The sequence below is a fragment of the Anthonomus grandis genome, chromosome 13, assembly GCF_022605725.1.
Source record: "Anthonomus grandis grandis chromosome 13, icAntGran1.3, whole genome shotgun sequence".
In the NCBI taxonomy this organism is placed as follows: Eukaryota; Metazoa; Arthropoda; class Insecta; order Coleoptera; family Curculionidae; genus Anthonomus; species Anthonomus grandis.
The window spans coordinates 614,750-640,392 of record NC_065558.1 but is presented as its reverse complement, the minus strand read 5'-3'; the positions used below and the strand labels follow the sequence as shown (position 1 = coordinate 640,392).

The window sequence follows — 25,643 nt, the reverse complement described above, 5'->3', positions numbered from 1 at the left end:
GTAGAAGAGTAGTAAAGGAATACTAAAATTTCAAGTTTTGTTAATATATCCCTATTTCAAAAATAAAATGATGTTTTCTCGATATAACTGGACAAAATTTCCAGGCAATTCCAGCTTATAGGCACTAATTAGATCCTTTACCAAGGCGAGCTAACATGTGTCTGAGAGAGGTTATAGGATTGAACACATTTATCCCGATTACTTTAAGGCATTGTGACACCGTGAATTATTTTCAGTTTCGTGTTTGTGACCCAATATTGGGGAGGGTTGTTGGGTGGGCCCAAAAATAAAACAGAAACCTGCTTACCTAAATATCGACATTTCGACTTATATTAAGTCATTCTCAGGACACTGAAATGGATTCAATTTCAAATGACTTCAAATTAAAACAACATAAAACAAAAACCACGACACAGTTAAAATTACATTCAGGTACAATCCGTTAAAAAAAAATTATAAAAAAAAAACAATATAAAATTAATTGATGTATTTAACTCTATACTAACTCTATACCGATTTAAAACTTTATCCCCTGATGATGGACGCCACTGTGTCAAAAACATGTCATGATTTATAAAAACTAAATGATGTTTAATAAATAAGTGGAGGGAGATTGTAGAATTTTTATTTTACCTTAAATACATTTTAGTAATTTATGACAATTAATAGAAAGAAAGAGATTCGACATATTTTTCTAATTGCATAACTTTAGCCAGAAAACCAATAAATTTCTGCTCTTTTCAAATTCTGGCCGTCTTTACTGCGTTAACAAATACAACAATGAACATATTTCAACTTTTACAGTAATGCCGCGTCTAATCTCTTAAGAGCATCCATCAGCACGTGACCAACTCGGATTTCAAAATATAGGCGATTTTTTGGCTCTCCCAACATATGGCAACACTCAGCGGAAGGATGAAGGGAAGGGGTCATTTCAAAGCGGCGACCAAACCGATAGGTTCTCGCGTGTCATATAAATCTGGTGAGGATGGAATAGCATGGCGCAGGGAATTATGAAACTTGAATAATGAGACATTACGATTGTCGATTATTGGAAAAATTTTTCTTTGAAATGGGGTGCTCGATCCTATTTCATATAATTTTTTTTTTGCTACAATTATTATTAAACTTTTTGCGAGACTTTTTGTTAATGATGTACGGGGGAGTTTTTAAGAGGCATTTTTAAAAAAATATACATTTTTTATACAAAATCTATGTATAATTGTTTTTTTTTAAACATTTTTTTTGAACTGTTATACATTTTACCCTAATCTTATTGAAAAAACAATTATATGCATACTTATATTTTAAATTTTATTTTAAAAAGTACAGTTTTATATTTGCAAAAATCTATTAATATACCTATTTTAAAATTAAAATGTTGTTATTTTCTCGATGGATTTCTTATTTCCAGTCCTCTACTATATCGCGGGTCGATAATTTCCGGTAATAGACAATTGTAATAGAAACTTTTTAATTTTCCTATCATTTTGTCATTCCAGAATGAGTCCTGCCGCCAAATCTGAAATAATAAATTCGTTATACCAAATATCTTACTACTTAAAAATCTTATTTTCAGTAAGATGCTAATACATTATATTTTTATGTTTACAATGAGACAAAATAATAAAATAATTTTTGGAAATATTTATCTACTGTTTATCTAATTGTTTTTAATAAATCTACTTTTTCAAAAAAAAAATTGTTAAAATCCATACTTACTTTTTGGTATTAGTTAGATAATAACTCTTTTTGTGTTTCCTTGATTTCCGGCGCGAATAGTAAACCTTGGATTTACCGTCTTTACGTTTTCCCATTTTTTCAAAAAATAACTGCTCTTGCACAATAAAAACAAAAACACTATAACAGTAAAGTTCACAGTTTTCACAAAAATAGCACACGACAGACTTCCATATACATGCAACGGCACATCACAAACTAAAAAGTGTTAGGGTACGTAAAAAGTTACAGTTATTCAGGTACCCAGTCTAAAATTTTCGTTTTTCTCATTATTCTACCTGTGTATAATATAACATTATTGTTTAACAATGGGGTAAGGCGGCACCGAGGCGACGCGATGGCGCGGCGACAGTCGCTTGCAGACAGACTTAAAAATTCAAACAAAAAAAAACAAAATTTACTAAATATCCTACTAATCTAACCTAAGTACCTAATATTATTAATTGTTATTAGTTGCCTACTAATAACAATTATTAATAATATTGCAGCGTACGGCAAATTTATAAACACATCAACGCTACATCACAAACCAAAAAGGATTGTGGGCAAAAGTTCGAAAAATAACTAAAATCAGGTAGTCCAAACTTTTCGTATTTGTTAATATTCAACCTACATAATTTATTACATTACTATATATTAATATTTTTTAACATTGGGGTGACACGGGAACGACGCTCGCCAGTAGATCTTGGATCGATAAAGCATAAAGCAATGCTGCCAAGTATGACGAGACGTAGTAAATATTCTAAAATTTGATGAAAATTGCCATATTTTGCTATTACACGTTTGCTAGGTTTATTATTAAAAATTTCATAAAATGTTATTAGGGTTAATTTCTTAAAAACGCATTTACTAGAGGCGAACTTATTTATTTTTTTATATTTTTTTTTATTAAAAAGAAAAATATCAATATTTAAAAAAAAATAATAAACAAATAACTTCGCTTCTTCTGCTAAATATTTAAAAAATACTAGTGAAGATCTCATTAAAATATCTTTTAAAGCAAAAGAGTTATCCATGTAATAGAAATTAGGGGGTGATGAACGCTCTTAAGGAAAATGCCACTTAATTCGGGCAACTTAAAGAGCCATTTTAAGAACAAATTGGCAAAGCAGCTTTCGGTAGTTCGGCTTATTAGAGCCGCTTTTAAGGTAAAGCCCTTATAATAGAGTTACGTGAAGTTTATTAGGAAGTTTTCGGCTAAAGTTCACATATATTAGCAGTAAAAAAAAAGCAAAAACTGGAATTTATCCGTTTCTTTTTCACGTTATTTTATTGGATAAGGTAAGAGGTACACAATCTCGAGTTGAAGAATTTTAAAGCCGGAGGGATCCAATAATATGTCAATAAAACTTTTCTCATTTATTTTCCGATATCGTATATCGCGGACTCGGTAGGAAGTTTGCCCTTGTTTTGTTGTTTAAGCGATTTTCGGGAAATCGGCCTTTTAAGGTGTTTTGCGGTATAAATCGTTGGTTCAGGGTGTGTAGGTTCTTTGAAACTGGAAATTTTTTCTATAAACCACCTAATGGCTCTATCTCTATCTTGTTATACCATTGCTAAGCAGATACCATTGCTTGCCTATAATATACGCAATTTTGACTGCATTTGTATTTTTGGACCAAAAACACCTTGAGGAAAATAAATTAGGACTTCTAGCCAACATGGTTACTATCTGGAAATTACGTTCTTCTTACATAGATTGGCAAATTAATCCTAATTATCCTTTGTGAGAAGAAATAAAGCAAACTTTGGTTTTTTTCCAGAAAATTTATTCGGGAATTTTGAGGATAATTGAATTCTTCTTTAAGCAGTTGATTTTCTAAGCATTATTATTGATCCCATTACTAAAGAGTCAATAAATAAAGAATTTAAAAAAATAGGGTTTTTTCTTCCAAGCAGATAAAGACACTTACTTTGAATGTCTGGAAGAAGAAAATCGTATTAAACTACCTGGAATTAGGAAATTTTTATCTCTCAACTGCCTGGAATAAATAAATTTTATGTTTTTTATAAAAACTTAAGTCAGTTTTAGCCTTTTTCCAAAAATTATAATTGACCTACATAGACAAAAAAAAAACCTGAAAAGTTTAAAATTTAACCCCACTATCCAGAAAAATGGAAAAAACCCTCAACAAAATCTGAAATTCCTCGTCGTCCTTCTAATCCGTTCGAACTTCAAGTTTTTGAGACGCGAAACTTCTTCACTCCCTCTATATTTCAAGGAATCTCGACGAAATTATCTTAATATAAAACTTTTCTCATTTATTTTTCAGTTTTATGCCGTTAGAAAACGATTTTCCGGATAAAAAAAGGAAAACTTCATAATTAATACGTTGTAGTATTTTTTTTCTTAAAGTACAAAATCGCCTCTTTGTTACTGGCAAGTAAATACCTTTTAGTCATTTAATTGTAGAGGACTACGGGGTTGAGAGTTTTCCCCGTTTGTTTTATTGTAGCTGGAACTCGACAAAAGAAAATAACGATCGGTAATCGGAGTGCATTAGCGAAAAAGGCGAGAGTAATTAATGGAAAATACATTGAAAGGTGTATATGGGCGAGATTTAAAGAAAATAGATAAATAGTGAAGAAATAGTCCATACTTGCAGTGGAGTAAGGTTAAGGTAAGAGAGATTTAATAGGAAATTAACATACAAATTTTTAAATGTCCCGATTGACTAGCTTTCAACTTATGGCTACTTTGTTATTTTTTGAGAAGAGTAAACAAAAAGTTTTACGTAAAATAATGTTTTCGTCCAAAAAAAATGTTAAAAAAACCCTTTTACTCTCAGCAACTGCTTGGAACAGATTAATTATATTTCTTTTTCAATTATTTTCTTGAAGTAAAAATTATTTATCCTCTATTTTTTTTCTGCTTAATATAGTACAAAGCTTGCTATTTCATATTAAAAAAATTTTAAAATCGGGGTATAACCTATAAGTAATAATAATTAACCTGGAAAGTCACCTTGTTTTTTTTAGCCACTCAATATTTTTTTTTATTCACTTAATACTTTTGACGGATATTTATTTATAGACGAAGGTTTTAGAACGTTAAGTGGAAATTATTATTTCAATTAATTAGGTATAAAAAGAAAATTTTTTATGATTGAAATCTGAACCTGACCTAAGAATAACACAGTATTGAATAAACAAGAGTCAAAATTTATGGCTTACCGGTTTGTCTCAAACCAATGGGAGGTTTACATGAAATTTTGACCCCGTTTACACCCCCGGATATGTAAATTTCGAGCCAATATTGTCACAGTGTTTAGTTAGGATGATTGAACATTCACTGACAAGCAGTTGCAATTTTTTTTGTTTGGTTTGTTTGTAGAGTAACACTGGAAAACCATTAGTGTGTTGTGGAAATTTACATTTTAAACAGGTAGGGTGAAATATATTCATAGATCCCATCCGCATCAAAGAAATCGATTTTCTGGTGAGGGGGATGTCTGAGTGGTTTTTTTTTTTTTTTTGAGAGAGAGAAATATGTTATTTTTATGTATGTGTGTGTTTTAAAATGCATAAGAGGGTTGAAAATTGAGGCTTTTTTTTTGAGGGGCAAGTTTTCAATTTCGATGATTAGCTGTGTAATGCATTGCATAAGATTAAGAAACCAATTTTAAGATGTAGGGAGATTAATTAGCTTAATACTAAGAGACTCTCATAGAAATCAAAATGCATGCCTCAATATGACCTTCAATTTAAGTTCAATTAATTAAATGCTCTTAAGCCACATATTATACAGTATGTCCAAGATAAGGATGTCTATCATGGGGATCTCGGCAGCTATAGGAGACGAGGTTGATTAAATTAGAGAAAAGTTTGTAACGGATTTTAGAGCCTAATAATACGCCGTTTAAAAAGTTTTAAAATTTTGAATAGTTCCGGAGATATTCGAGAAAAACCGAAATTTGCCGATTTGGTTTTTATTTTTTTCTGGCGTTATTTAAAGAGATATGGAAAAACAAAAGATACTTTCTTATGGCCACTTTTTAAGCCCTAAAAAATAACATTGCGAGATTTTTCGTACGACGTTTCGTTTCGAAGAAACCATCATCAACTTAATTTTTTTATATGGCTCGTAAAAAAAGTGCACCCTGTATAAAATAGCATATTTTATTACGATTAAAATGACTTAATATGTTCCTACAATACTTAAATGTTAAAAATTGGATTTTTATTAAATTCCGATGGTTTTGATGTAGTAAGCGGTGAAATAATGATTATGACAATGATGTGATTATTTTTAAGAATTAAACGTATTATTAAATTAAAAAACTACCTACTAGAAACCGAAAAATACTAATTTAAATCATAGTAATAAATGTTCTAACAACAAATTACCATTATTCAAAGAGATAAGATAAAATGAATATAATAAAAACTACTTTGACATTTAACTTTTATTTAATTTTGACATTTTCTCAATGCCATTATTTCACAGCCATACTACATCAAAACTAGGTATCGGAATTTAATTAATAAAAAATAATTTTTTACAATTTAAATATTGTAGAAACATATTGTGTCATACATCGTTGTAATCGTAAAAAAATATGCTATTTTATACAGGGTGTACTTTTTTTACGCGCCATATAAAAAAATTAAGTTGATGATGGTTTCTTTGAACCGAAACGTCGTACGAAAAATCTCGCAATGTTATTTTTTAGAGCTTAAAAAGTGGTCATGAGAAAGTGTCTTTTGTTTTTCGATATCTCTTTAAATAACGCCAGAAAAAAATCAAAACAAAATCGGCAAATTTCTCGAATATCTCCGGAAAAACTGAAAATTCTAAAACTTTCTAAACGGCAAATTGTTAGGCTCTAAAATGCGCAACTTTTCTCTAATTTAATCAACCTAGTATCTCCTATAGCTGCCGAGATCCCCATGATAGACATCCTTATCTTGGACACACTGTATATCATTATTGTTAAATATATATTTATTCAAAAATTTTTGTAAATTTTTTGTATAATTTATAGAACTTACGTATATCATATACGATAGTCGGGAATCAGCACCCCGAAATTCAATCATCAAATACTGTGCACTCGAAGATACTTTTGAAAAAATATGTACTATGTGGGGAATGAGTTCACGGATGCAAATCTGGAAGGCTCCATTAAATTAGCAATTGCAAAAAAGAATAAAAAAATATTTTTCGATTATTTTGATTTATCGTGAAATTTATCGCTTTGACAAAAAAAATCGTATTTCGCAAACCGTAACCAGTAGATAATTTTTTTTTTCACCAAAAACTTTTCCATTCCGTTTGGCACATTTTTCATCGATTAATCATATATCTATCTTCAACCGTTCAAAAATTTGCTCGATGTTGAAATGTTCTCCTCAGGTTTGGCACCGCGCCTCCTTTTAAATAATCTGAAAAATTCTGTATAAATACAATATTTTTTTTTGTTATTGCGTTGCAATTTAGAATGATTAGGCTTGCGAATGCTGCAAGAATTTTGAAAAAATATTGAAAAACGGCGTTACAATCGCGAGTTAAACACTAAAAATTGTTTTTTTATGATAAATCAAAATAATCAAAAAATATTTTTTTATTCTTTTTTGCAATTGCTAATTTAATGGAGCTCTCCAGATTTGCCTCCGTGAACTCATTCCCCACATAGTACATATTTTTTCAAAAGTATATCTTCGAGTGCACAGTATTTGATGATGGTTTCTTCGAAACGAAACGTCGTACGAAAAATCTCGCAATGTTATTTTTTAGGGCTTAAAAAGTGGCCATAAGAAAGTATCTTTTGTTTTTCCATATCTCTTAAAATAACGCCAGAAAAAAATAAAAACCAAATCGGCAAATTTCGGTTTTTCTCGAATATCTCCGGAACTAAATATTTATATATAAAATTATATTAAATTTAAATAAATAGTGTTATTAAATTAAATATTGAATATATATTTTCTGCAAAAACATTGTTTTTCATTAACACAACTCTTACCCCCCCACCCACCCCTAACATTGGACCAGTAAGAAATTCTTCTGAAAAATCAACGTTTTTCTTCCATAATATCCAATCTAATATCACTGTTTTTATATTTATTAATATACATATATGTATATCAAATTTAAATAAACAAACTGTGTTATTAGATTCGATATTAACGACGAAACCAGCATTATTCATGCGTATTATTTTGTAAAACAATGATTTTTCAAAAGAATTTCTTACTGGTAAGTTGTGTGGGGTGGGTGGGGGGGGTAAGGGTAGGTTTAATGAAAAACGTTTTTTTTTTTCAAAATAAATGAATTATTCAATATAAACAATAATAAATAAAAAGCTCTAAAAAATTATTTAAGAGTACCAAATTCTGAAAACGATGGAAAACCCATCGCGATGGCACTCATTTTCGACAATTTTTTTCCAACTAATCCAATCATCAAACCAAATTTTTAGTACCACTGTTAGCTTCTTCGAAAACAAGAAACCTTTTTAAAAAATTGAAATTAGTGTCACTGATGGTACCTCTGCTAAATAGTAATTATAATATGGTATCTGTGCTTGGACTATGTAAAATATCCACTCGAAACAATAAATCCTCTTGCTCGGACACCCACCCATCACGGTTATTATCGCGTATAAATCCTAAATCCAAAAAGGGGTTTCCGCTCTCCATTTTCCGTGGAAAATATAATGCAACTCGCTAAAATTAGGCAATCAATCACACAGTCAGAACAATCCTACCCCCCGACAGGCTGTCTTTGTAAGAGATAATGCTCGCAAAAAGTTCTAAATAGCCTTGTAGAACGTAGAACACCGACTGTAACGAGTGAACGTTTTATATAAATCTGATGCGAAACATTTATCTTGTTTCTGCTTTTTTTTGTTCCTTTACGTATTCGCTGGTTCATACTTTTTAAAGCCTTTAAATTTCTGGTAATTAACCAGGTTCCTTGGGGGGGTCAATAAATATCCATCGGACGTACTGGCGGGGGCAATAAGCTGTTAACAATGAAGATAAATGAAGCCCTGAATTATCCATTTTTTTAGTTCAATATATTTCTCGATAATGGCATTTTCTGTTAGTTTCGTCGGTCTTTTCCTCTTGCTTTTAATGAACAATGCGGCAAAAACAGCTGCTACGGCCACTAGTTTAAAATTGGACTTTTTTTTGTCGAATCTGGATCAGGGAAGAGGAAATTACTTATTTTTGACGTTAAACTGGTCATAAAGTAACGGATATTGAGTTTTATATCAAGGGAATTCTAATATAACGATAAAAGAGGGAGGAATTATAATTTCTTTGAAATAAACAAATCTATAAGGAATCTTCCTGAAAATGTTCTAAATAAAGGTCGTCATATCTTCTGAGAGAGTTTCAGTTTTATTTGAGGTCTTAAACCTGCTACACAACCTCTTCATTCTTGTAAAATTTCTTTTTGATTTTTTTTTTGTACTTGTTTTAATAAAAATTATTAAAACAATAAAATTATTAAAATAATAAAAATTATTATTCAAGGGTTAGAATTATAGAAAAATGAATTTTTCCATTCATTTAGTTGGAAAAATTTGCTGAACACGAGTACCATCTGGATGAGTGATTTTAAACGATCGTTACTTATAATATCAAAAATTTCAGAACCACTAGTAGATATTGGTATTATATATAGGGGACTCAGTCCATCTTCGGTGGGTCCACTTGTCCAGCAGACCCTTCATTGACGCGACCGCAACGCATTTGGCGATACCAACTGTGGGTTCCGGCCCCATCGGCACATTTGCGGATCCCAGTCTGGCAAGAGAGTCCGCTTCCTCATTACCTGCATGGCCTGCGTGGCCAGGTATCCAGACGAGCTGGACCTTGCAGCCGACCTGTACCAGTTTTTTCAGGACTTTTATGCACTCTAGTACAAGTTTGGAGCTTACCTTTGCGGCCGTGATAGCCTTAATGGCAGCTCTGCTGTCCGAGCATATTGATACGACTGTATTGCAGCTTAGGATTTTCTGTCCGCATTTTAATACAGCAAATACTTCGGCCTGGAAAACAGTGGCACGCCACTGTTTTCCAGTGAGTATGCCCTACTGGTATATGGGATCCCACCACAAAGCCCTGATCCAGCTCTGTTATTCATTCTGGAGCCATCTGTGTACCAGATGGTCCCCCTATTTAGCAATGCAGGTCTGTTGGAATGCTGCCACTCCTCCATGCCTGCAATGTGCATCACGAATCCCTCGCAGTCCACACAGTCACTGGAGCCATACAGACACTGCCCATCAGAAGGAGAGAACATTCATGTAGGGCCAGTGACCAAATTTTTGCGTCCGCATGGAACCATCAGGACTGTTAAACCTACGAGTAAAAGAATAATAATTATGAATAATATTAAAAAACTATCAAAAGGGCTTAGAAACCTCTGGTTTTGGCATTGTCCTTTGCACTTCTTACATGCCAATAAAAAGAAGGAGGTCTGCGAAAGCAATACTTTTGCACAAAATATCATTTTTTTTACGCTCGCTGGTAGATTCTGCCTGGCGGCATCGATTATACAGCCGAGTCAAACAAAGACAATGATATTTAACTTCTTGTGCCACTAAATCACCATTTACTTCCAAAACAGCAAGGAGGTTCGTTTACCTTAGGCGCTTTACCTTAACATACAATTCTTTGGTCTCGCACCGTCTCAGAGGCTTTCTCCAAGTTTCCGGACCACTACACAAGAAGCATACATCGTCTTTGGTATTAATTTGTATGATGCTGGTTGCCCCGTTGCCAGCTGACCTCGTAACAGGAGTGATTAATAACATCTTCTTCTGACTCTTGGAACTCAGGGGACAAAATTTGAACAAGAATCTCATCAAATTTTGGTTTCAAAAATTTTAAAGTACAATTCTTGTGCCTTGTAGCACCATTTTTTAAAAAAGATGCAAGGATTCCACTACCCTCGTCTAAATTCTTAAGTCCGCATGGAAGTTTATACTCGTAGCCCTTTAGTTTTTCCAGATTCGACGCAAGAGATGCATAGCCCAAACTTCTTCTTGTCACTACCGGATTATTCAATGGACAAGTTAAAACACCACCACCGATCTGGCATATGCAACATAAAGTCCGATTAAAGGGAGAAGCGGAAACAACATCAAGGGGAACAAAGCCCGCCACCACTAACTTTCCATCCGCCATAACCTAAAACATGCATGTCTTATAAATAAAAAATAAATACAGTGCTTTTTCAAAGCTAACCACCTCAAATATTTAAATAAAAATACACAAAAACAAAAAAGTCGTGGATGAGTTTAAATCCGGTTTTATTGTTGTATGTTATATTTATAGGAGTCACTTGTGTAATACATTGTCTTTGTTTATTGTCTGTTTATTGTCTGTTTATTAGTTATTAGTACATAGTTGTTTTAATAAAACTATAAATCTCAATTTTACGTAAATCGTAAAAAAAACGCACCACTTACCTTGTATAGATAAACAGATCTATCGTTACTTTTAAATCTTAATTAATATGTAGAAAATAACACATAATGAGTATAAGTTTAACAAACTAAACTAAAAACACTCCGCATATAATTCTAAATAATAAATTTGGAGATGTTAACAAATGTTACTTTTTTCGCCGCCATTTTAAAAAATGGCGCTGTAATTCGTCTGCCGGTGAATGTTTGTGTATTCAGACATTAGCATTGCCTTACGAAGGTACAAATAAAGCGATGACCATTTTAAACATGCCTTTCTAGATGTATTTACGCATTTCAATATTTTACTTTTAAAATATACTCCCGCCACCCCCAAACCAAAATCCTAAGGGATGAAAACTTAAGAACTACGGGTCAAATCAATCCATTAGGTTCATATTACACCTGTGCAAAGTGGCTTGCTTGTTTCACAAAGTGCGCCTTTTTCTTGTTATTTGGCTTGTACCGCTAGCACTATTCTGGAAATTTTCTGGATTATTCAAATTAATTATCCAAAGTTTTGTGGTGCATGTGTTCCAAGTTCCTGGAATAATTTTTCATATTTAACGTTTGAAGTTTGGACCAAAAATTCTTTAATTAAAATCATTGGACATCCATTTCGGCGTTGTTTCTTAAAAAAAAAATTAAAAATTGAGAAATTAGGCTTAGAAGTTGAAAAAAAGTTGAAATACCTGAGGCAAAATGCTCATATCTCTGAACTTAGAAAAGCTAGAGGTTTGAAATTTGTACCATAGACTCTTCAAATCAAATTATTGAACACATGTTTTAGCGTTTTTTCTAAAAATATTTTAAAAATTAAAAAACTAGCCTTGGAAGTTGAAGAAATTTCCTTTAAAAAAAAATTGAAATCCCTGGGACAAAACGAAGATATCTCTGAATCCAATAAAGCTAGAGATTTGAAGTTTGGACCATTTATTCTTTAACTAAAACCATTGGACACCTATTTTCGTTTTTTTTTTATAAATTTTAAAAGTTGAAAAATTAGACTTGGAAGTTAAAAAAAATAAAAAAAAAAAATTGGAATCCCTGGGACAAAATAAAGATATCTCTGAATCCAATAAAGCTAGAGGTTTGAAATTTATACTATAGACTCTTCAAATCAAATTATTGAACACATGTTTTAGCGTTTTTTCTAAAAATATTTTAAAAATTAAAAAACTAGCCTTGGAAGTTGAAAAAATTTCCTTTAAAAAAAAATTGAAATCCCTGGGACAAAACGAAGATATCTCTGAATCCAATAAAGTCAGAGGTTTGAAGTTTGGACCATTTATTCTTTAACTAAAACCATTGGACACCTATTTTCGTTTTTTTTTAATAAATTTTAAAAGTTGAAAAATTAGCCTTGGAAGTTAAAAAAAGTTTCAAAAAAAAAAATTGAAATCCCTGGGACAAAATAAAGATATCTCTGAATTCAATAAAGCTAGAGGTTTGAAATTTGTACTATAGACTCTTCAAATCAAATTATTGAACACATGTTTTAGCGTTTTTTCTAAAAATATTTTAAAAATTAAAAAACTAGCCTTGGAAGTTGAAGAAATTTCCTTTAAAAAAAAATTGAAATCCCTGGGACAAAACGAAGATATCTCTGAATCCAATAAAGCCAGAGGTTTGAAGTTTGGACCATAGATTCTCTAATTAAAACCATTGAACACCTATTTTAGGGTTTTCTTTAATAAAATTTAAAAATTGAAAAATAAGCCTTGAAACTTGAAAAAAAATTGCTACAAAAAAAAATTAAATCCCTGGCACAAAATGAACGTATCTATAAAACTAACAAACCTAGAAATTTAAAATTTGGACTATAGACTTTTCAAATAAAATTATTGGACATTTGAGCGTTTTTTTCTAAAAACTTTTTTATTACTCTAAAATGCCTTTGTTTTTCCATTGGAAATATTCATCCTATTAAAGTGCAACTATTCGTGACCAAACAACTAACGTTTCCATCCCCTTAAACGGAGAAGGAGCGGCGTATTAGTGAAGTTATTTATTGTGGAGAAGCGTAAAGGAAACCCACTGTTTCACTTTTAATACTTTACCGACCGTAAATAAAGGCAAAGCCTGAAAAATGTGGGGAGCAAAGGTCAACTGAGAAATAGACTTTGAAAACAAGAAAAACGAGTTGTTTCTTTTCCTTTTTAATTAAGCTTGAAACTTGATTTTTAGGACAATGGAAATAAATTAATTATATTATATGATATTGGTCATTTTCCTAAGTAATTAAATAGAGAAAGCTTATCAGACTTAAAAAACCATTTACTAATTTCCATTTCCACTTAACTTTGCCCTTTTGCTAAGAAGTAACTTGAGAGAATTCCGTTTCCGTTTGCTCCTAATGGCTTTTATAAAATTTGAAATTTAAGAGTTTCCCCCCCTAAGTTTCTCGGAGAAACTTTAAACAAAACAGACAGCTCTAATTGTGATCTTAACGTAAGACGTCCCTTCGCGACTTAACGAATATTTTAAATGAGTTTTTTGTGAAAACTTTTAAACGATTTAATAAAATATGCGCTCGATCGATATACATACATACATACATACATACAAAGGGGCATTCGTAATGAAATTAAGCGGAAGGGTTTGTTTATCAATTTCGTTAGGCAAACATTTTCGTTATTATCATCGGACATTTATTGGATTTCCAATCGGCATCGGTATAGTTGAAATAATTCAATTATTCCCATCGCTTTTATGTGAAACAACTCTGTGTTTTTAAAAGCTCAGGGGTATTCACCGGTTTATGTTTATCAACATTTTAAAGTTGATCATTAGCAATAATTTAAAGTTTATGTCATGTTACTTGATTCAGTAGATTTATTACTTTATCAAGGAAGTAATCTGAGGTGAACGCACCAAGGGTCTAATCATATCTCAAAAACGTATAATTCAATAATTATCATAACCCTTCAACTTTATTTATGATAATCATTGAAGATACAAATGATTTCTGTAAAAGCGACACTTTATCTAAAAGTTGAAATTCCTCCAGTTCTATTAACTCTAGAGCTTTACTAATACCATTATTGATCATTTGGGGTTCTGAAAATATTGCCTAAACTCATAACAAATAATTTCCGTCTATTTAAATAGGCCGCACCCAAGGGAGAGTTATTAATCGAATATTTCCGGTCAATTTGCAGGTGAATATCAGCAATACGTGGATGCTGCCCGAGGAAGGGTTTCCGGTTTTCTACCGCTATTTCCGGGACCGCATTTCCTGGTACGAGGCGGACGCCGTGTGTCAGTTTCATCATGGTAATTTAGTTACGGGTAAGTGTAATTTGTAATGTCGTTTTCGGGTTATAACGAACTCACGTTTGGAGGTAATTTTTTCAAAATTAAATTATAATTAAAGTGTCATATAAGCAGAGATCTCAAAATTTTAGGACCTATTTTGAGGCTCAAAAACGAGGTAAAAAAATTACTTTTTTCGAATTTTCAAAGCGCTCTTGTTCCCTTGTTTCTTCTTGAATCCCGTTATAACCCGGTATTTTCGTAATATAGGTGATGTGAAGAAGCCGCTGTTATACATAGCACACAGCCGCTAGTATATATTTTGCAATCTTTTGTACTTGGTAATGCAACAATTGACGAAGTTGATTCTGTAAAGTTTTTAGGGCTAACTGTTGACAACTCGTTAAAATGGGACACACATATTGACTTTTTATCAAGAAAATTAAGTTCCGCTTGTTTTGCGTTAAGATCAATTTCTAAGGAGCTTAGCCTGTCTACTTCTAAAACAGTTTATTTTGCCCTTTTTGAATCGCACCTTCGATATGCCCTTCCATTCTGGGGTACATGTAGTGCAACTCAATTTGACCGTATATTTAGACTACAAAAGAGAGCTTTACGTTATAGACTGAGACTTAAATACAGAAGTCATTGCCAGCATTTCTTCAAAAAATTTCAAATATTAACTTTTCCATCTTGTCTAATACGCAAACACGGTTCAGCATCTGATAGGCCTTCCCATAGTTATCTACTTAGATACACGGAACATGATCTATACCTGCCTACCCCACATTCAGAGTTGGTCAAAAGTTCCATATTATATAATGCAAAAAAAATGCACAATCATCTGCCATTGGAAATTAAATCCATCACATCTTTTTTTGCATTTCGTAAAGCATTAAAAGCATTCTTACTGGAGAGAGCTTTTTACACAGTTAACGATTTTTTTTTTGTAATCATTGATTTGAAATTTCGCACTAGCAGATTATGTATTTTTACTATCTGTACATGTTTAGGTATACTGCTTTTTGTAGCTATTTTAGGATTTTTTATAATTTTTTACTTTTTTACATTTTTTTTTAACGTAGAGAGATTATTTAATGATCTTTTTTTTTGACATTGTATACATTAAATTGTATATTTTATAATAATATTTTTGACTACTTACAATTTCTAAATTGTATTAATCTGTATATATTGTAGATAATCTATTCTATTTATTTATTTATATTTTTTTTAAATTTTGTTTTGTTTTTCTTTTTTTTAATTGTGTTTTGTTTGCATTTTTGTGTCTTTTTTGTTTTACAGCTTTGTCTACAAATTGTAACAATTTCTTGACAATAAAGCATTGATTGATTGATTGATACTTAGTTGAATTTCGAAAAAAATTAATTTTCGGTGAAAAAAATCGATATCCGAAAAATGAAAAATCCCACACTTTAAAGGTTGATATCTCGGCTTCTATGGGCACTATCGGGAAAATTTCAACGGTTTTGTCTTAGTTTCGTCATTCTGAATCCAACGATCCACTATGGGCTAAAAAACACTAAATTTTTAGACACTGGCTATAGCAGAAGTATTTTTCAAGTGCCACTAAAAAGACGTTACTTTCTGCGATCTATTTTTCTTGAAAAAAAAATTGTTACTTTCTTACCATGGATCTGATTTTATTCTAATTATTATAAATGTAGATAAAACATTTAAAATTACAATAAAAATGCTACACTAGAACGCTCTTTCAAGTGTATGAATTTTTAACTTAGATTTGATAATATGTATTAAATTATATTCACACTTATGAGGGTCACGAGTCTTCAAACATAAACCGCGTTTATAAAAAAAATTTCTGCGCGGTAAAAACTTGTCCGATTTTATTCTAGTTTCCACTGGTGACTAGGAAACACTTTAAAGTAACATCTAAATAATGTACTAAGATAGTTGCTACAGTAAAAGTATTTTTTAAGTATCCCAGTGTCCAGTTCATTTTTAAAGAATTCTTCACTTCAATAGCGTTAGTCCAGTTTTACAATAGTTTGCATTATTTTATAGAAAACACTTACCTAAATTAAAATAACACACCAGAACACTACTAATTTAACTGAAAATAATTTGAAATAATTTTATTCTATAATTAATAATCAATATTATTTAGATGGATAAAGGTCAGGAATTTTCAAACAAAGTCAACCCTGGTGGTGCTCGAAAAAATGCCAACTTTGGATTTTTTTTTTGAAAAGACCATAAGTTTTTAAATATGTTTTGTAACATTTCTAGATTACTTAAAGTCTTCTGAATCGTTTGGTACTACTAAGAAAGTCGTATGCACTTTTATGAATTTTTTTTCTGAGCAAACTAATATTGGGTAAACCTACCAGTTGTTGGACACCTGCGAGTTATTGGACATTATTTTAACTAAAAAGAAAAATTCTGTATTTAGTAGTTCGCTAAATATTATTGAGATGTTGCCATTATACTATTGGTATCAATATAAACATAAATGACATTTAATTGACATTTTTGTTTTCGCGCCAACTGTGAGATTCTGTGGTTATGCACAAAAAAGTGAGTTTCATTAAGCCTATCTTAAGAAACCTTAGGTGAATTTTAGTGTTGTAATTACCAGTGAAATTGTACCAAAGTGCTCGCATAAATATACAACGTAGTGGTCTAGTAAAAGTAAGTATTTTTAAGGTTTATATCAATATATTTAATTTAGGTTATGTTTTAGAGGGCTGTCCAATAACTGCATTATACTCTGTCCTATAACTGAAACATGATTTTTTTTTGTATCTATAGTTTTCAATCATGCCCAAGAAAAATAAATATAATGCGGATTCGATGAAAGCCGCGATACATGAAGTAAAAAATAACAAAATGTCATATAGAAATGCGGCACATAAATACGGTGTACCTAAGTCAACGCTGGAATTCAAAATAAAAAATCCTGGACATAAAGACACATGCGGTCCAAATCCGATTCTTTCAGCAAGAGAATAGTCTGATCTTGTAAGGTGAAGTTAGGTAAGATGTTGAAATATCAGGATAACTGTTTTTAATTTTGCAGGTGGATAGAAGAGCTGGCCACAAAAGGATTCCCTAGAGAGGATATTTTAAATAGCGTCCAAAAATTTTTGACTGAAAATCCACGTCCTAATGCTTTTAAAAATAACAGATCTAGCGATAGTTGGTTTAAGGTAATTAGGCAACAAAGAATATACCGACTTGGAAAATATTTATAGATGCCACTTTATATTTTAGGCTTTCTTCAACAACTGTACAGCGGACAAGTGAAGCAGTAAGTGGTGCCAGCGCTTGTGTGTCAGAAGCAGATATTCGAAAATGGTTCAAAGATATAAATAGTTATCTTACTTCCAAAAACTTAATCATTGATGACCCTTTAAGAATTTACAATGGCGATGAATCCGGGTTTCAGATTTGCCCAGAAACTGGAAAAGGTTTTGCTAGAAAGGGCGCAAAAAATGTTTATTCTGTGGAAAAAGGATCATCTAACAAAAGCATCACTGTCATGTTTTCGTTTTCTGCTTCTGGATTAACTTGTCCGCCAATGATGATAGTGTATCCTTACAAGCGAGTTCCGGAAAAAATAAGTCAGACTGTCAAAGATCCTGATTGGGGCACTGGAAGATCCGACCCGACGGCAGATACGTTCTATGATTATGTGAAAAATATATTTCATCCGTTTTTGGTGAATAATAATATACAGTTCCCTGTAATATTATTTTTGGATGGGCATAAGTCCCATTTAAGTTATGACTTGAGCCTACTTTGCAACGAGTTTTGAAACATTGAAGTTATAGCCTTATATCCAAATGCAACCAGAATTCTCCAACAATGGAAAATGGCAGTTAAGGAATTTTACGAAGAAAATCCTGGAGAAGTGCTAAATAAAATGACATTTGCTCCTCTACTGGAGAAAGTGGTGGCGAATAATATTAAAAGGGAAACTTTAATCAATGGATTTCGTGTATGTGATTTATTCCCTTTTAACCCAGATGCTGTTGATTACACTAAGTGTTTGGGAGGAAATCAGCGGGTCAAGGTAATATTATAAAAACATTTTTATTTACCTATTATAATTTAAATTATCACCTTACCACAATTTTAGGTAAAAATGCCGCCCCCGCGTATGGACTATAGATCATTCGTTACTTCGACTGGTGAAGACTTAATTAAAAAATAAAAGTTATCCGATGATCTTTTGGTTAAGGAAGGTATTACCGAAGAATTTTTGGCTTTGTACAAAATATGGAGTTATTTTGAAAAACTTGATTCATTGACACATGTTAAAAAAGAGACTTTGACGTAAGAGACATATCAGAATCGTTTGCTACTGAGGTGTTTTACTCGACTGCGGCTGAACCTGAACTAGATCCATCTGAAAACCAACCAGAACCAGAAATTAAAAAAAATAAATTTAGATTCTAAAGTCAATTCATCTCAGATTCAACTTACAAAGAAGTCACAAATTAATGTAACACAAAATATTGTCATAAAACCTAGTAAAGACACTTGTAGCTTGCCGTCAACAAGTAAAAATATAGGTGACTATCTAGAAGTGCCACACTCTTAAAAATAGGTGAATAAAAATTCAACAATTGTATAGATTTTACATACAATTTGATTCTGGAAATAGTACAGAATCAATTTGTGTAGAAATTCTCTATGCTATTGTGTTTAAACAACTGTGGTTCTATAATCAACAAATTGTGTATCAATTTGATTTATTTTATTGTATATATAGTACACTATTTGTGTACTTAAATTCGACAATATTTTATATTTATTTAATACAATTGTTCAGTAAAAAAGCAAACTCTTAGTGTTTTTTTAACATGGTATGTACAGGAAAAAAACACAATTTGTGCATTTTAAATACACACGTTAGTGTAGGCTGTTTTAACAATATATTTTATTTTCTTCCATTTCAACTATTAAATTTTATTACAAATTGTGTATAATAATATTATATATTGTTTTATAAATTTAAATATAGTATAGGTTACTTATTTTAGGTTTGTATATCAAATTAACATAAGAACTGGAGTTTTTTATTACAATATTTTGTATTTATATTCATAAAAATTTTAAAATAATCAATATATTTGTATAAAAAAAATAAACAAATTGTTTAAAAATTTAAAATACGTTTTAGAGAATTTCGTCATAAATCTGTGTAATAATAAATTCTAGGGCGCCTGGGAAAAACAGGATAGGTCATAATTTGATTAAAATAAAATAAGTCTTGTAAAAAATGGGAAATAAGTGAGACCCAACGTTTGGTAAGAAAAGTAGTCATATTAGAAAAATACAGATTCAATATGTATTTTCCTAATTTGACTTATTTTCTTTTTATCAAACGTTAGGCCCCACTTTTTCCCATCGTGTTACTTAATTTACTTATTTAATTTTAAGCAAATTATGACTTTTTTTCCATATTGACTATTTTTCCCAAGCACTCTAACATTTATGTTTTATAAAAATTTTAGTTGCATAGGCAAGGTAAAAAAATTCAATTGTTTTAAAAAAACATTTTTTTATTTAAATACCTTTTAAAAAAGTACACATAACCTGCACAACAAAACAAAAAAACTTTAGTAGTAGTATTACAAATACACATTAGGAACGCAAATAGGAACTTAAAATGGAAATTCTTAGTTGTAAAAACAGGATTTTAAATAAGGCTAATAAACACATACATTGATGTACAGGGTCATTTTTTATATTTGCGTGCCCATAAACAGGGGTACTGTAAGTGATAGAGAAAAACTTTTTATACAAAATTTGCATACTTTTTTCCGTATTATCTTTTAGATTTGTAAAAAAAAAACAAAAGCTCATTAAGCAATAAGTTGATTTTATTAAATAAAACGCCCTATATATTTTCTGCTAGATCTGCTAGATAAAGACCTTTTTTCAACGAAATACAACGAAAATTCTTATGTAGGTACATACCTACATATTAACAACATACAGTTTTAAGCTAAGGGTTTTATTTACAGGTACATAATAATATGCTCCTGGTCCAATAAACCCCACTCCTTAAGTTTATCTTCAACGAATATATCCATTTTTTTCTTATGCAATTTTAACACTTTTAACACTTAACGAAACGAAAAAACTTTAAAACAAATTAATGCCGGCCGGTTGATTGAAGGACTGAAGAATGAACAGTTGAACACCTGTGACATTGGGAATTATAGCAATGCTGCCAAATCAAATGTATCTTAAAGATTACACCGCCAATTAAAAAAGTTACGTTTCCTTTTTCCTTGCGCGTGTTATTATCACGATATTATTTAAATAAATAAAATTAGAACTTATGCTAATTGGGCTTATTTTTAAATATCCTATTAAATAATTTTCAAATTTTCAAACAACTTTAAATCGACTGCAAATTTTGATGCATACCTTTACAACTGTTTAATATTGAATCTGGCAACATTGACGCTAACAACGAGGTTCTAGCGGCAAAGGCAAGGGCGTCAAGCGCGTCCCCCTTTTTACACAATTGTGTATTATAACTACACAATACATGTTTTAAAATTCAATAATTGTGAAGGGCTATTAGCAAGAATCTTTTTTATTCTACACAATTGTAAATAAAATCAACACAAGCCAGAATAAAAAATTAATTAAAAATTGTAGTAAAAATATACTTGGTTATTAGATTTTTTACCAAACTACATTGGATTTAAAAAAAAAAGTGGAATATTTATACACATCATCTTAATAATTAATATCCACTTATGGTGTATTAATTTAATATGCAATAATTGTATAAATTATACACATTAAAACATATACAAAATGCCTGAGAATTTTTATACAGGACTGTGAGATATTATCTAACAATTGTGTATTAAAATTAAAATTTTTTTTTACACAACAAAATGTGAAAAAATCCATCGGGATTTTTCTGTGTGCAGAACAACCAACAAGAAAAAATAAACGCAATATCGAAAGAGTCTCCTTTGCTATAACATCAAGAGAGTACCAGGAAAGTTTTGAGAAAAAGCGTGCCTTAATGTTAGAATTAGAAAATAATAAATTAGAGAGAAAGCGAAAAAGAGAAGAGAGTGCAGCAGCAAAAGCTTTACAAAAGACTGACAAAAATAATTACCTCACATGTGATAGCTGCAAGAAAAGAATTCACCGACGATGTATTCCGAAGTAATATAACGAACATGTTCCTGAAGAAGATTATGACGATTTATTCATGTGTCACTTGTGTTATACTATGGAAAGCGATGATGATGATGTTATTTCAGAAGTAGAAAGTGAAGGAGATATTGAAAGATGTGACCGCAAGGAATCCAACCTTAAAGAAATAGACAGCAATGAATGTAACACAAATCAACAATCAAAAGAATTTTGCGTTAAGAAAGATAATGAAATAAATAGGAAGCTGCCTCACTTTCTATTTCCAGGAGAAATAGAAAGTGAGGCAGAAATTGAAATAGACGATCTTGAACACTATAGGAAAAAAGTGGACTAGATGTCAGAAAATAATTCAAATGACGACATGGACGTCGAAGAACTTTTTAATACATTCCAACTTGAAATGAAAAAATATAAGTGAAAATAGTTCAATAAAAGTTTTTTTACACTAAGTAGGTAATTTCAAGTTTTTATTTGCTTTTACTAATTGCTTTGCCTGTGTCCAATAATTGAATTTTTTGTCCAATAACTAGATTTTCGGAGTCGTTTCGGGACTTTTCACATTTTCTAAAAGAACTTTAATATTAAGGATATTTTAAACCCGTTGGCATAAAATAGGATATATGTACTAATATCAGGCATAGGCAAAAAAATATCGATTAAAAAATACTCCAGTGGCAGCAATTTGAAATTCCAAAAAAGCTTAACTGTCCAGTAACTAGTAGTTTTACCCTTTTTCAAATTATTTTTCCAATGTTTCTCGAATTTCTGAACTCTTTCGAAGCCTTTAGTACTAGTAAAAAGGTATCTTGTATCTTTGATATTTTCTGAGATATAAAGCTTCAAATTTCAGAAAAAAAAATATTTTTACCTGAAAATTGTACCCTCATGAAATATATGGAAAAACTAATGATTTTTAATTTTATTCCAGTTTTTTCAATTAAAAAAAAAATACTTAAAATTATAGTAAAAAGATTACGCTAGAACAGTATTTCCAGTAAATGTATTTTTGACTTAACATTTTAGTTACTTCTTGTTAAACGTTATTCAAATCGATGAGGATCGAGAATTTTCAAACAAAGACCGCCTTCACAAAAAAATTAGTGCTCGGTAAAAACTTGTCCGATTTTATTCTAGCTTCCACTAGTGACTAGAAACCACTTTAAAATATCACCAACGAGACCATCCGCAAGGTCGTAGCTCTTATATTAGCTGAAATATCGCATTTTTAGGTCCCATTTTTGGTCTCAAAATTGACATTTTCCGAATTTTCACAGTGCTCTTATTCCCTTATTTCTTCATTTTAGAATTGAAAAGATATCGTTTTATAGTGCAAAAATTCGATACCACAATATAGCAAATTATACATATACAGGGTGTCCCAAAAGTAGACGTCCAAACGAAAGGAGGCGATAGAGGAGGTCAGTAGCAATCAAAAAAACCCCATATACTATTATTCGATTGTTGATGGTTTAAAAGTTATTACCGTTTTTCTGTTTTTTATAAAAATAGTGTCATGAATTCTGTAAAGAACTCATAGAAAGAATATCCTCACGTATTTGCGTGGTATTTGTTATGAATGTTGCCTTAAATAGTGTACTTTTTCATAAGTAATAATTGCATGCAAAACTAATTAGAAAATGATAATTTCCCAATGTGTTTAAGTTTTACATACACATTTTTGCGTTTGAATTGATGCTGCTACAAAGCACGTGTTCGACCAAAAATAAACAGCTATCAGAAAAAGTTGCTATATTTATGCAGATTCTTTACGGTCAAATATTTATGATAAGAAAACTAAACATTCTTTTTCAAATAATTTTTAAGATCAACATACCGTTTCCCTGTCGCGAATGTAGTTAGTTTCTTTCTGGTTTTTCAACAAATTAGGCTTTATTTCGTATACTTAGACTGTTTTTATTTTCGGAGTTTTTCGTGTTTTAACTCCTTTGCTACTATTACAAGTAAACCTTCACAAATGGCTTATAGTTCCCACTAATTTGCAGAAATGCACTATGTTTATGGGCTTTGTAATGGAAATGCTCGAGGTGCTGCTCGAGAATATGAAAGACGCTTTCCCGGTCAAAATCGCTATCCTGACCATAGAGTTTTCATAAATGTGCATCAGAGTTACTTGGAAGGCATCATTCCTGGTCAGCCACGGAAGAAAGAAATCTGTTTACAAAGTCTTACAAAGAAATCTGTTATATCCTTATTATGTGCAACGTGTTCAAGCACTTCTGCCCACTGATTATGATAACAGGATTCAGTTTTGTCGGGAAATGCTGCGACATAATAGAGAAGACTAATTTTTTTTTAAACATTTTGTGGAGTGACGAAAGCAGTTTTAAAAGAACAGGGATATTTAATATACACAATTTACATTATTGGGACTCTGTTAATCCTAATACAGTGAGAAATGATCGTTTTCAACATCAGTTTTCAGTCAATCTATGGGCAGGGATCATTAAAGGCAAATTAATTGGACCATTCGAGCTACCAAGAAGACTTAACGGCGAAAATTATTTACATTTCTTGCGACATAACTTGAAAGATTTACTTGAAGACGTATCTGTAGCAACACGGCGAGACATGTGGCTGCAACACGACGGAGCTCCTGCTCACTCTGCCCGAATCGTAAAGCAACATCTTGATACTACTTTTAATAATCGATGGATTGGAAGGGGAGGAACCATCCAATGGCCGCCGCGTTCGCCTGACCTGAACCCCTTAGACTTTTTTTTATGGGGATATTTCAAAGAACTTGTTTTTATCAATGAAAGCCAGACTGAAGTAGAACTGCGAAGAAAAATAAGACAAGCGGCCAACGTTATTACCAACAATGACAGAGCCTTTCGGCGCATAAAAAGTAATTTCATCCGCCGTTACTGAATGTGTATTAGGGCAGGTGGTTCGCATTTTGAACATTTATTGTGATGTTTAATAGCAATAAATTCTTTTTTTTTTTCATTATTTAGAATTAGATTATTTAGTATTACAATATTTTGATTTTTGTCCAAAAACGATTAGTTTAATAAAAATGTCAATCAAAAAAGACTCGTATCACTTATCTGAAAGTATTTCACCATATGAGAATCTTCATTAAATAAGTAACTTTTCCTGATAATTTTTAACTTTTTGTAGTAAATTTGTTTCTGCCAGGTTCACTTAGAAGACAAATAATTTTTAAATAAAAATTAAACATATTGAGAAATTATTTTTTTCTTACTAGTGAAAGAAACAATTATGCAGCCAAATCAGATTTATGAAAGGGTGCACTCCTTAGGTTCACACTCGCACTAAATACTAAGTAAATAAATTATGATATTTTTGTAATAAATTTTGTGCATGATGCATGAAGCGATTTTTACAAAAATGAGAAAAATGGAAATAACTTTTAAACCATCAACAATCGGATGATAGTATATAGGGTTTTTTTGATTGCAAATGATCTCCTCTATCACCTCTTCTCGTTTGGACGTCTACTTTTGGGACACTCTGTATAAATACATAAAAAAAAAATATTTTAATTTAAAATGATAAATAATTAGTAACTAACTGCATAAACAGTTAATTAAAACATCGCCATAAACAACAAACATGTGACTCTATTTAATTAATAGCCATTGGTAATATCCAATTTAATTCCTATTACCATAATTTGATATTTATTTATAATTAACGTAAAATTTAAATAATCACCCATGAAAGTTTTACATGCTTATTATCAACTTACTTTAGGGGAAAATTAATTAGTTACAACGTTAACAATCGTGTTTATATTTAAAATCGAGGATGGATAAATATGAACCGAAATATAACTTTAATTGTATTTGGTCCTTCGAGCCGGTCTCGTTAAAGTTTAAATTAATTTTCGGTTAATTGAAAATTTGCCTTGTCACCAACAGGACCGGCGGTGCCGGTAAAATATTAAAGGAACCTTAATTGGATGTAAATTATATGTATTTGTTATTTTTTTTATTATTTAGTCCTTATTTCTTACTTGATAGTTGTGACTTGTTTATGTGTTTGTATGCCACTGTT

At 31.1% G+C, this 25,643-nt stretch overlaps 1 protein-coding gene across 1 annotated transcript in view; it reads left to right on the top strand.

Moving 5' to 3' along the window:
- Positions 1–25,643, top strand: part of LOC126743599 (uncharacterized) — a 134,401-nt gene that overhangs the window by 13,798 nt on the left and 94,960 nt on the right. The window contains exon 2 of the mRNA XM_050450766.1: positions 14,330–14,459. Coding sequence (XP_050306723.1) covers positions 14,330–14,459 — 130 coding nt within the window. The remainder of the gene's footprint in view (positions 1–14,329; positions 14,460–25,643) is intronic.